This window comes from Meleagris gallopavo, chromosome 4 (genome assembly GCF_000146605.3).
Source record: "Meleagris gallopavo isolate NT-WF06-2002-E0010 breed Aviagen turkey brand Nicholas breeding stock chromosome 4, Turkey_5.1, whole genome shotgun sequence".
Taxonomy (NCBI): Eukaryota; Metazoa; Chordata; class Aves; order Galliformes; family Phasianidae; genus Meleagris; species Meleagris gallopavo.
In genome coordinates this window covers 34147775-34161219 of record NC_015014.2, presented here as the reverse complement: position 1 = coordinate 34161219, position 13445 = coordinate 34147775, and the positions used below count along the sequence as shown (strand labels likewise).

Here is a 13445-nt window from a genome sequence, read left to right as displayed (position 1 = left end):
TTTTTCATCTTGGAAAACATTTGGAAACAAATGAGCATTTACATTACAAGCAGACTTCAAAATACATTAGAAATAGAAGAAGGTTCTGAGAATAAAGTTTCTTATACAGTAGCTTGTACACTGGGGCTTTTTGGTAGAGCTTCTCCACAAACTGATGATAACAGTTTGGAAATATTTTGAAATTTTAAAACTCATCATTCGTTGCTATCATTCATTCCAGTCACATTAACATTATTCATCAAAGTCATGGGCAGTTTTTTACTACAGTTTAGCCAAGCCTAAACTCCTCCCTCAAAACAACAGACGGATGGCAACCTACTTAAAAAGTTCACACCTATTTATTTAGTGAAAAACACCCCAAACACCACTTGGATTCCTACCACAGATGAGCCTCAACTATGAGTGCATGGAGCAAAAACTCTCCAATACATCAAAATTGGCACTGCGGACACCTCACTAATTTTAATACCCTAATACAATATAATACACATCACAGGTGTGTACCACACTCTTGTCAGTAAACAAAATAACAAATACAAATCAGAGAGATATGCTACAGCTGCCAACATTGGAACAGTAGCAGCACAGTTTATGTATGATGGTTACTGCAACAGACAGGGAAAAAAAAAAAGCCAAAGATACATATACACAGAAATAGGGAAAGAATCAGTGTTCCCTCACACAAGAGAGATTTGAAGTCCAGCACACAAGTCATCACTGTTGAAAGATAGGATGAGACAAGACACAGAGTGCATCAATGAGTTGAGACAGTATCTGATGGCTTATTTGTGAATTTCTAGCTGCTTTGTGGTCCCATAATCTTTTAGTTGTCCTCTATATAACACTAATTGCTCTGATTTCTTCCTCATTCACCCTTGCAACTGCCATAAAAAAACCTCAAACTTGCCACATACATACAAATCCAGATTGTGAAACTGATAGATTCAAAATGCAAGACACAGAGATATAATCTATGATACTTAAACAAAAACACCACTCTCCTCAGTGAAAATAATAATAACAACAATCTAGTGAATCCAGAAAAACTGATACAGACAGTACACTTCGATATATGTTTTTGAGCAGGAAGGGCAAGCTTCAAAAGAAATAAAGAATTAGCAAAATTAAAATTCAAGATATTAGCCTATTGGAGAGGGTCTCAGAGCCATGAGTTATACGTCTACACTTCTAAAAATGGATACGAGAGTGGAGTGCCTGATAATGGGATTGAAAGCATGCATCCAACCTGCAACTGCCAAGCTAGTTAACTACAAATATTACAGAGAAGGCTAAGTGTGACCTCTGCCAGAATACTGAAAATAAATCAGAGTTGGGCCGGAAGGAATAAACACTCTTTTTTTCTCTAGCTGAACAATAAAGCAGCTCACGTGGAAGATGAGAAACTACAGTCTGAACCTGAGTTCCCAGATCTTTTGAAGTACTCTCTGTAGTCACTGCTTTCAGTAAATGGAAGAAACAGATTTGGGAGCAGCAAAAAGAACCTAATCTGGAGCACCTCCCCTACAAAGACAGCTTGAGGGAGCTGGGCTTGTTCAGCCTGGAGAAGAGAAGGCTGTGGGGTGACCTCACTGCAGCCTTTAGGTACTGAAGTACCTAAAGGGAGCCTATAAACAGGAGGGGAGTCAACTCTTTGAAGGGGTAGATAATAGCAGGACAAGGGGAAATGGTTTTAAGTTGAAGGAGGGAAGATTTAGGTTGGATATCAAGGGGAAGTTCTTTACAGAGAGAGTGGTGAGGTGCTGGAACAGGCTGCCCAGAGAGGTTGTGGATGCCCCATCCCTGGAGGTGTTCAAGGCCAGGTTGGATGGGGCCCTGGGCAGCCTGGTCTAGTATTGAAAGTGAGGTTGGTGGCCCTGCATGTGGCAGGGGGGTTGGAGATTCATGATCCTTGAGGTCCCTTCCAACCCAAACCATTCTGTGATTCCGTGATTTAAACTTCTTTGCTATTAACTGTGTGGCCTGACATCTAGACAAAGAACCACAGTCTTTCTAACCCAGTTAATTTTATATTTCTGGCCAGCATTTGTGATTCAATATAGAGGACTTCATCACCTCTGGAACACTATATATGAGCCGTTAGGTTCATTCTTAAAGAGATGTATCTTGCAAAAAAAGCTTTGTTCACACATATACTGCCATTTAATACAGCAATTCAACAGTTCTAGCAATGGGTTTTGAGTGAAAGTGCGTAACGTACTCTAGCCTTGCTGCGATAATAGTACATCATGTTTGTTCTCAGGTATGAAAGTTTGGGCAAAATTGTACTAATTAAGGAATCACAGATGAGCTTCAATTAAGACAGATGCAGCCGCCAATGTAGTTAAACAGGTCTGAACATTTGCAGAAGGAAAACTTTAGCAGTCTTTTGTTTCTAGATACTATTAAATTATCTAATCTAGGTCACAGAATCCTTGATGTCTTTAATTACAGTCTTGGAGAGAAAGCGAATGACAGTGTTTTAAACATTCGAAGTGTGGTATAATGACACCCTTTTGTTATCAGTGGGGGCATCAATGAAGGCTTTCTATCATGATTCATCATTCAACAAAGTACCATTATGTATGTTCTCCAGCAAAACATTAGTACAGTCATCATTAGTCAGGACAGGGCGTGGTTAACATTATGTGTGATGCATAGAATTCCCAAAGAAACAGGCCTGAGATTCTACCCAAGTTTGCTCAGTGGTATCTGTCAACATGGCACTTGGATTTCACTGGCCATATTCTGGTTCCTTTCAGCTTTTCACGTTTCAGGACAAACCAGCAACATAATTTTAGCAGTGAGGGACATCTGATGAGATGGAACAGCCCCACACAAACACAGCTTAAAAGTACACTCAGTGTTCACCAGCAATCAGGTTTTCTGGTTTGTTTGTTTTTCACTGCCAGCAATGAAATGGCAGCTCTGGACCATACAGCAGTGTAATTTTCTATCACTGACTTTAACCGTAGCAGAATCAGAACTAAGGAATTCACAGTAGTACTAGTTGGAATCTAGTAGGCATTTTACACTGCAGGGATCTTGTAATGCTGGCAGGTCAATGAAGGAAGAGGCAGTGACAACAAACAACAGGCACATTTGCTTTCTGATGCAGGGCTTTCTGTGAGGCAGCCAATAATGGCTGAACTGCAGACAGAGCGTATAATCAGAGAAAGTGGGTTCATAGAATCACTGTAAGAAGACTCTTCAGACAAGGCTAGCTTTTCTCCCCCAGATGAAAAGGAATCTGTGCTCACAGAGAAATGCTTCAGAACAGAGCCATGCCATGTTACTTCTCTTGGAGGTTCCTTCAGGCAAATTAACATATGTTGATGAGTTTGTAATATCAGTTGAGTTAGTACCTTTATTGCATATGCCTTCCTGAAACTGAGTAAAATATCAAAGTTCAGCTTACATGTGACACACAAAGCACTACATCTTGCTCACATAAGACAAGCAAGTCTGACTGGTTCTGTCTGTCCTACCAGACAAATTATTGCTCAGCCTTCTTAATTCCCAAAGAGTACTGTTCCAAAAACACTAAAGGAATCCAGTCCATCTGGACTGGGCTCTGCTTTTATTGATTAATTGATTCTGAACTCTATTGTAAAAATGCCAAGAACCAGATCCTCAAAGGAATTTTGGCTGCCTAACTCCAACTAATGTAAGAGATTAGTGAAGACTAAATGTTTTGCCAGTACCTTAGCACCTTAATACCTTTGCCAAACTGGCATTAGCTCTTGCAGTAACTTAACCATGAAGGTCTGAGCATTTTGTAGGATCAAGACGTCTCCTCATACATCTGCTTTTCAGATAGAATTAACAGAATAAGCAAAATATTCTGTAAATAACAGTCCCATTTTTATGTGTGGAACTCACATTTTTCAAAATGATGTAACTGAAGCTACTAATACAGTTACCTCAAACTTTCCCAAATAATCAACTACAAGTAATCTACTATTTTGAGACAATAAAATATACGATAAGACTGAGACCAAATCAAGAACCCTTAGCAAAACAGCTGAAAACCTGGTTGTGTCTGATGACATTAAATCATGCATCAACTTTTCAGGAATACACAAAGTGGTCATTAAACAGTCTCTTAGGCTTCCTGGTTCTACTTCCTATGGCTTTGAACCAGGATTTCTGCCCCCGTTATGAGCAATGACTCCTGGAATTCTTACATATGAGTTCTAGGTTTCTACACAGTGAATCAGAGCTTACGACACAGGTCATTATAACATCATGTAGTCAGACAAGTTGTTGCTCATAAGAAATACATCACTGCTGTAAAGGAAAATTTACATCTATTAGCCAATTACTATACTATCCTTTATGCTGATTGTCATGTGCTTCTGCCAAACACGCAAGGATGCATAATCCTCTGTGGCCAGACCTCACATAGTAAATAACATTTTTTTTCTCCAGAAAAGCCACTTGAATTACTATAGAACACTCTCCTGTTTCTGTTGCCTATAGAAATATGTTGTACATAAAAGAACAAAATACTAAAAACACGAAGTATTACACTATAGATTAGTTTTGGATTTTAAACAGCTATTACTGTTCTATTCATCTTGACTGCTCTTTTTATTTATATATGGATGAGGATTAAATGTTACAACAATGTGAGAATGGGTATCTTAATTAGAGCAGCAATTAAAACAATCTTTATTATCCTGGAAGATGTAGATCACCACATTCACTCTGTGCCAATTATCAAGCAATTATTTTTAATCAGTATCATGCAGTATCCAATTTGGCACTGTGACCTGGAAGACAGGAAAAGATTGATACCACAGGCATTCTATGAAAAGAATTCCCTTTGACCTCAAGAGAGTTTAATGCCTGGAGTGGTTGCTGCTGCAAAATCTTATCTTCATTTGGGAATGAGTTTTAGAGTTTAATCCAAAGCAGCCTTCTTCCCTTCCTAAGAATGCATGCCCAGAACTTTTATGACTTTTTTATATCTTTCCTGACTGACTTTAGGATTTAACACTATCCCTTTTGCCAAAGCCTGCTTGTATCATAATTCAGTGAATCATCTGTGCAGTGCCTGGGCAGTAATATTTGTTTTAGGTCACAGATTTACTTATATATATATATATTTTTTAATGTATTAATCTCTTTATTTTTGTGCACTTAATTGCCCCTAGGTTTTGTTTTATCTGTTGCAAAACCATAGTCAGATTTTCAATTTATCTTTTTTAGTTTCTGTTGCTCCTGGCTTATGCTATCACCTGGAGCTACTGGAAATATATGCCAGCAGATCTGCTTGGTACCAAGTACACAAAACTTACCAGTGCTAGAGAAATTCCACCATAAAAAAGAAATAGTAATAACTGTCACATACTACTACATATGTATTTTTACAGAAATCGAGTGTTAATGTGCAACTTAAAAATCATTGGCCAGACTATATCCTGGCAAAGTTATATGGCTGATAAAAACAGGCATGTCTGTTTGGTCACGTTTGCTTATACAAAGGATTTTGGATACAGAGAAACACCTCTCCCTCCCCACCCCTTCTCCCCACTCTCCTATTTTTTTTTTTCATCCTAGAAACTGGCAAATATAAGAGAATCATGGGAAGTATTTGAAAATACTTCTATTTTAAAATATTTTTAAATGCATGTAACAATCAATTCCTGCTTAGAATTTCTTATCTTTTAGTTTCTCAGGCTTATCATCTGAGGGAACATTTACATTCAAATAACATGAAAAAATACTGGCTGCAGATTAGGGGCCAATGTAAGCCAGTGTTTCAAGGCTTAGTTACATAAACATTTTCTTCAGCAACAAAGCTGAGATAAGAAGCCCTCACCCACTCTTCTCCTTTCCAAAGGCTGTTGTCTTTGGCTGCTCCTTTCTGCTTGATGTTACACTTCACTGCCTCCTCACTCGTATTGTTACAATCATTGCACCATAATGATTAAAAAGCAGATTGCAAAAACAATTTGGATTTTAAAATCCTCCTTCTGAAGCATTGGTTTTGGTTTGTTTCTTTGTTCGTTTGTTTTGCAGTGCTTTTTGTTATTATTATTTTTGTAATTATTATTTTTGTAATGCAGATCATATAGGTGACCCAAATTCACTGCATATCCCACATATACACTGGTACAATATGGTACCAAAATACAGTGTAGTTAGAAGAACAAGCAGCTGGGAATATGAGAAAATGGGGTGAGAACTTCCTAAACTAGTTACCCACTAGTGAGAATACGTTGAACTATGTTTTTCAGAAAGATTGATTTGTCACCAATGAAGTAAGTTTAGTAACTCTGACTCACCAGTGAAGAGGTTTTCTTGCAACATTTTTTTCTGTCCACTTTTCTACTGATGACTGAAAAAGGCTTTACCTACAGAAAAGTACACCAGATTAGGGATAATTTGCCAAAAAAGAAATAGCATTCTTTTCCCAAAGTCTTTAGAATGTAATTTTTGTCATTAAAATAACTTCTATCCTTTTCAATCTCTGGGAGACAAATAAAAGAGGCAATTTAAAAATAACACTTTAATTTTCTCTAAAATCTACAGAGTTGCCACTCCCTTTGGTGGTTTTGAGAGAGCATCAAAGCTGGTTAAATTCAAGGTGCCAGATTATAATCTATTGATGCTAAATGATCCAAGATTCATGATTCTTGCAAATCCTCTTGCTACCAGAAGATCCTTCAATAGGACTCCTAAAGGATGGACATCTGAGAATATTCCAGTAGTGTTCATTCAACCTTCAGATTCCAACAATGTTCCAGAAACAGAGGACCTGTGAGAGAAGCTGCACTCTACATTGTACAAAGTTTGGAAAGCTGCACATTCATGAATTTTTGGTCCAAATGTTACTAAAGGCTACTGAGAAAACCTTTCCTTGGCAGCTGGCACATAATGTCTGATGTGTTATCTCTTTTCTGGAATCTATTTTTCATCTGTTGACACAACATAAATAAAGGAATTTAGCAAGTATTGGCTGAGATATTTTATGTTTGTATTTATTTATTCTTTTACTTCCGTGAGAACTAAAATTGTTCTAAAATCTTTGCTTGTCATTTCAGAACAGGTGCATTAAGAAAAATTGCTAACAAGGAATTTGATTTGATTATGGTAGAACTGAGTAATATCATGACACTACACTCCATAAACTCCTAGTACCACCTGCTCAAGATGAGCACGGAGAAACCAACCACTTTTCTCAAACCTGCCTGAGCCAAAGTTAAGAATTTCATCATTACCTTGGTGACAGCAAGTTAAGCCATTTTCTTCTTTCCTTCTCTAACTCAACTTTAATTATGGACATCAACGTCTTTGTCATATGGATTTGTTTACGGAAAATGCAGTATATTTGTCTATGACAAATCTACATACTGGTATGAAAAAGTACAAAGGCATTTCCTGGATGAGCTTAGAATGTTAGAGCTGACTGCAACTAAAAAACAGGTTGTGTCAAACATACCAGAACAGTATCATGCAAGCTATGTTTCCATAAGAGCTTTTAGTTAATAGAAAGAAAATTCATATACCATCCCCCCACAGTCGTAATATATTTGGGGACTTAAAAGCACATGAGTTTCCTCATTCTTGATATGCTGACAAGCTCTGGCATTTTAGAAACACAATTATTAGACTTCTATTACATCCATAACTTCATAGGAGGCAAGCAAAATCAACTTCATTGGCTGACAACAGTTTCCTAGCATGAATTAGTTTGGGCACCTTAACTATGTACAATATACAACAATTATATGGACAATGATAAAAAAGAATATATGAATGCTTCAAGCCTAAAAATGCAAAAACTAAAGAAACAAAACTACGGCAAGGAGTAACGCAAACATTTTCTAGAGGCAGGAAGTTGTTTTCCATAAGCCATAATAAGCTTTCATAAACTGCTACAGAAATACAACATACACACAGTGAACAACACATACACTGTGAATAAGGAAGACAACATATTTATTGTATGGTCTGTAAAGACAACTTATACATGCAGATAGAATCATAGAATTGCTCAGACCTTAAAGATCATCAAGTCCAATCACAATCTGACCATACTACCCTAACTAACAACCCTCTGCTAAATCATGTCCCTGAGCACCACATCAAATGTTTTTTAAACACATCCAGGGATGGTGACTCAACCACCTCCTTGGGGAGCCTATTCCAGTGCTTAACAACCCTTCCTGTAAAGAAGTGTTTCCTGATACCCAACCTAAACTTACCCTGGTGCAACTTGAGTCCATTTCCCCTCATCCTGTCACCTGTCACCAGTGAGAAGAGACCAACCCCCTCTCGCTGTAAGCACCTTTCAGATATTGGAAGACAGCAATAAGGTCTCCCCTCAGCCTCCCTTTCCCCAGACTAAACAGCCTCAGTTCCTTCAGTTGCTCCTCATAGGGCATATTCTCCAAGCCCTTCACAAGCTCCGTTGCCCTTCTTTGGACCTGCTCCAGCACCTTTCTGTACTGAGGTGCCCAAAACTGAACACAGTACTTAAGGTGAGGCCTAATTAAGTCAGATCAAGGCATCTTCCTTCTTATGTGTCACACACGATGGTAACTTTAGTTTTCTGTACATCCGTGAATCCACAGGAATAGAATGGGCTCAGGAAGCTTAAGGTTTTTGAGAAGTACATACATACATACACACACGCATTTGAAGGTCCAAAAAACCACATTAGATGTGGACAGAAATAACTGACAGTTAAGTCCTCAAATTCTGTCTACTTGAGATTCCTGAAATAGTCTGTGTCACAGCAAATCTGGCAGCTCTAATTCAACAGTCAGCTGCAGCAGCAGAACCCTGTTCCTCCTTCTTTCCTAGCTAGACTACCATAGAGCTATATACATACCAGTACCTTAAATGCGCCCAGAGCTGTTCTTTTTGAAACAGGCCAATTGTGCCAGAGAAGTGTGCAACTTTTTGATATTTAATCTTCCAACGCTGACTGGCTTTTGCCAAACTGTCTTTCGGGATTAGTCCTTGGAGCATAATAAACCCTAAAGTCGTGCTTGGGAACTGTTTGGGAGAATGTTAATTGGCAGAAATCAGGGTTGATCAATGCGCTGAGCATTCAGCAGCACAGAGGATCAACTGCCAGTGTCCAGGAATGTTCCCTGGCAGCATCACTCTAGATGTACGTTGTCCTATCATACAAGTCTCACTGCAATAAACAAATCTCTCTGCCAAAAAAAACAACTCCTTTGCCACTAAAGATATTTTGTAAAGGTTGGAAATTCAGGGATCTTCTATTGACTTCAGTATATTGTTTTGGGAGGTGCTTATATGGCACTTTGAACGTATGAGAAATAGGAAACTAGCTTTGGGTAAAAACGATGAATTTCAGAGATCAACATTTTATTAATTTTTGTAGATGGCTCCAAAGTGAGATAAAAATAGTTTCTTTAGTTAAAGGTCTGGAAAGATATATACAAAATAACAAACGTATTTTATAAATTTCAGTGGTACTTCTAAAAATTCCTGCAGCAACGGAGTTCAGCAGAAAGGATAAAAAGAAAGCACATGGGCAACAGCTTTACTCAAGTATAAACAATCACAGTATCCAAATATTTTTAAAACTATGCTTAAAACAGCACACACGCTGTAACACATGACATTTATACTTGCTTCCAAATGAGAAGGGAATGGAATGGTGTAATGGTAGAAATGTAGTAGGGAGTAAATATATATTTTAAAAGGTCTTTACATTAAGCTGCTCGTTATAGCAGTTTAAGAGGGACTTACAAATTTATTTCAGCGTTTTAAACAATAATGTGGTGAACAGAGGAAACAGATCTGCTATTTCTCAACCTATACAAAATACTGTCTGATTACACTGTGTAAAAATAAAGAAAAAGATGCATACTTCTGACCAGCTCCATGAATACAAGCCTTTTAAAAAACATATACACTTTAAAACTCTCTATGATATGAAAAGCATGGCAAGTTCATGGCCTGTGCTGTCAGCAGTGTTGGTGACTAACTGGTATCAGCAATAACCATCGTCAGAGGGAATCCGTATTTTAATCCTAAACAGTTATGGTCTGAAAGTATACTCACTGATATAATGGCATTCCTATTTCAGACTTAGAAAATTATAAATCCATACTTCGTTTTATGTAGCTAAATTACCCTAACATGTAAATCATACACTGGCAGCAGCTAAACCAATTTTGGAAGTACTGCATACACTAGGTGATCTGAGACTCGTTCCTGAACCTCCAGCAGGCCACAGGTACTCTGCTGTGGATCCCTGCTGATGTGCCACTAGTCTCTGAGGTATCAGGCATGTCTGCATGATTGTGGTAATAAAAAACCAATAAGGTCTCTCTCACATTTTCTACCAAATACTGTAGCTGATTTCTTCCACGTTTCTCATGTAATGATAGATTAGAAGTCAATACCAAGAAATGAACAATTCATGCTAAGTTGTATTATTAGCCTTCCTCCAAAAACTTGTTGTTTATACCTAATCTTGTACTTCGGATGCAAAATTTCTTACAGGCACAAACATTCTTAGCAGTTTTAAATATGTCAGCATAACCTCCCATATAAATCTGCACAAATGATAATTGTGGAAATAAAGAAATAATCTGCTGTCTCAAAGTATTGCAGTGTTTTAATTAGTTTAATGGGCTTTGCTTCGACCATAGCCAGGAAAACAACGCTGGCGATAGAATTCTGACCTCGGTAGAATCAAACAAGGGCTTTTGGCTCTGACTTCTGTGGAGACAGAATTTCACCATTCATTGCACTTATTGAATTTCAAATCTGTATTTGTAACTGAAATTTATGTCACTATCTTAAGCTATTATGTGTCCAGCAGCAGAATGGATGTTTTAGATTACAGAGTTGAGGCTGACCACATGTGCAGTTGCTTTCGCATGGTACATATGACAAAACACAAACAACTCCAGTCATGCCTCAGAAATACCCAGGGAAATTTCATGAAACCATGGGGAAAAAAATGAGCCTCTGGGTACACACAGATTTTATTTTCACACTTGATCTTATTTATTTTCAGACCGAAGATGAATAACCTGGAAGCTAAGGCCCTCTACTACAGCTCTCAGATGGCCTACCGAGTGCAAAGTATTTTGGACTGCAGCTAAGACTGCAGGAAATACAGTAAGAAAGTGGAGCATAAAATCCTACATATGTTAGATTAGAATTTTATAATCCGTAATGGATAAATCATCAGCAGTCTAGACAGAAATACCAGAAAACCCCTATTCAGCTGACAGTCATGCAGTGCTTGCTCCGTTTACGATTCCCAGAGGCTACAGATTTTTCGAAAACAAATAAAGTACTCTAAATTATTTACAAATAATATGTTTGCCACAGAGCTATTATGTAACTGAGTGTGAGAAGATAGACGATAATAAATTAAATAGTTCACTAAAATAGAATTGGCACATTGATGCATTTCAACAAAAAAATACAGAACATAAAACACTCTTATTAAAAGGAAATTAAAAAAGTAAAATTATTTCAAGGAAATACTTTATTTTAAACAACCCACAAGCTAATTGTTCAGACTAAGTATAAACTAATACAGAGTTCTAAACCTTCCCTCCAAGAAAGTCGGCATGGCAGAAGAGAGGAGCCTCAGAAAACAAAAAGACAAAGAAAAGTTATCTGCAAGGAAACAGCAATACACTGTCTAAAAACAAATCAAGGAAGTCCTGACAAAGGTCTCTACAAAGGGTACGGGGAAGATGAGGAGGGGACAATAAGGAACAAATTGACTGTTAATAAAATGATAAGGAATCAACTTTAAAATCAACCAAATATCTACTTCTTCAAGAAATGCCCAGTTGTGGAACGTTGTGCTGTAAGATGCTGTGGGTCAAGAGCTATTAATAACTTCAAACCAAGATTAAACAAATGTCCATTACAGGCAGTGATACCAACGTGATAGGAATTTGGGTTTATTGCTGGTGTGAGAAAGATCACCCCATGCCTAGCCAATTTATTTACAAGTGTATATATATAAGTATATAAGTACCTCCTGCTGGGCACTCTCAAAGATCAGTGATAGGATCTGGTAGTTCCGTAAGAATCAGGTGTTAAAGCACTATGACAACTCTAGCAAGCACTGCTAGCACAGAGGTTTATTAGCTTACGGTAAAACATCCATTATGGGAGAATTAAGACAAAGTCAAGTTCCACATGTGAATGAGAGCACTCCACCTCCCACGTGGTGTCTGAGCAGCACAGGGAACACAGGAGCCTGACCTCACTCCGCCTTTGGCAGCGCTCCCAACCCCGTGCAGCCAGACCTCACCCTGCTGTCCCTGCTCACAGCGTCCTTCGTGGCGGGAACACCTCAACCCCCAGCCTACAGAAGGCACTGCTGCTAAGCAGTCATTAGGATTCAAAGTTTAAGGAAAATGATAAAAGTGAAAGGAAAGATTGCCTTTACTGATTAAAACATAACTCTCAGGGAAAAAAAATCTGTAAAATCCAAACTTTGTATCACATCTATTGCAGACTGGTTTGGGACAGAATACGTCATTTGTTCCTTAGCTTTGCAATTAATAAAACAGAAATACTAATGCAGGTGATATAAACTGTTTGTGTTTAAAACAAGAAATGTCATGGTAAAAAAAATAAAAAAGCACAACTCAGGTTTACACAGATACATACACAGCCCTCCAGCTGCACTAGGAATAACACAACCGTTATAGGTAAAGTAACATTCTGCCTTTGTTTTACTTGAAATAAAAGACTCAATTCTACACTGAACATATTTTGACTGATAAAAGTACCAACAAAGTAGTATTTGGAAATGTTTTTAAGCAGAACGATGTAGTTCTTAAAAAGTCCAAATAGCTTCGCTATGTTTGGCTAAAAGTATGAACTACATTCAGGATGAATTAACCAATATTTTGTTTTCAGGGGAAAATTGTATTTCCTGCGAACAGAATATTCATCCAAAACAGCAGGAGCAGCAAGTGCCGCCCTACTGCACAGGGACATTGCGAGACACAGCTCAGCAATACTTGTAAGAGGCACGGGATTTCTAAATGGCTGTAAGAGTAAAATTACGCCTGAATATTGTGAGCCAACTATTCTTTCCAAAGCAAATGGAGATTAAAATATTCGATCGAGTTTGTACAAGGAACAGCCTGAACTTTGCCAGCTCAGAGCGGGCTGTACTCATTAATGCAGGAATGCCTTCAGGCTGCTTTGTGTGGAAGGTAGAACTCAGAACTGGATTTCTCCGGAGTTCTGATGGACAAGCGGAAAGTCACTCCCCTGCCCCTGACACACACAGTGAAAAGAAGAAAAAAAAGTAAGAGAAAAAGAACAAAAACATCCAATCTCTCTCCTGCTCTCATAAGGACAGCACTCTTCTGCAAGAAAACAAATCCTATTTCTCCGAGACAGGAAGAAGGGAATGGGGAAGGGTTTAAAGGGACAGCGTAGGGAATGAGATCTCATGTGGCATA

At 38.1% G+C, this 13445-nt stretch overlaps 1 protein-coding gene and 1 long non-coding RNA gene across 4 annotated transcripts in view; one reads left to right on the top strand and one right to left on the bottom strand.

Annotated features, from left to right (window-relative positions):
- LOC109367304 overlaps positions 1-6531 on the bottom strand; it is a 127870-nt gene extending 121339 nt beyond the window's left edge. Inside the window, exon 1 of the long non-coding RNA XR_004159601.1 lies at positions 6291-6531. This is a non-coding gene — a long non-coding RNA (uncharacterized LOC109367304). The remainder of the gene's footprint in view (positions 1-6290) is intronic.
- The window catches only part of MYOZ2 (myozenin 2), a 17941-nt gene extending 10971 nt beyond the window's left edge, over positions 1-6970 (top strand). For all 3 annotated transcript variants that reach the window (XM_003205713.4, XM_003205712.3, XM_019614745.2), the window contains exon 6: positions 6538-6970. In XM_003205713.4, coding sequence (XP_003205761.1) covers positions 6538-6769 — 232 coding nt within the window. In that variant the 3' untranslated portion in view covers positions 6770-6970. The remainder of the gene's footprint in view (positions 1-6537) is intronic.
- Positions 6971-13445: the final 6475 nt, after the last annotated feature.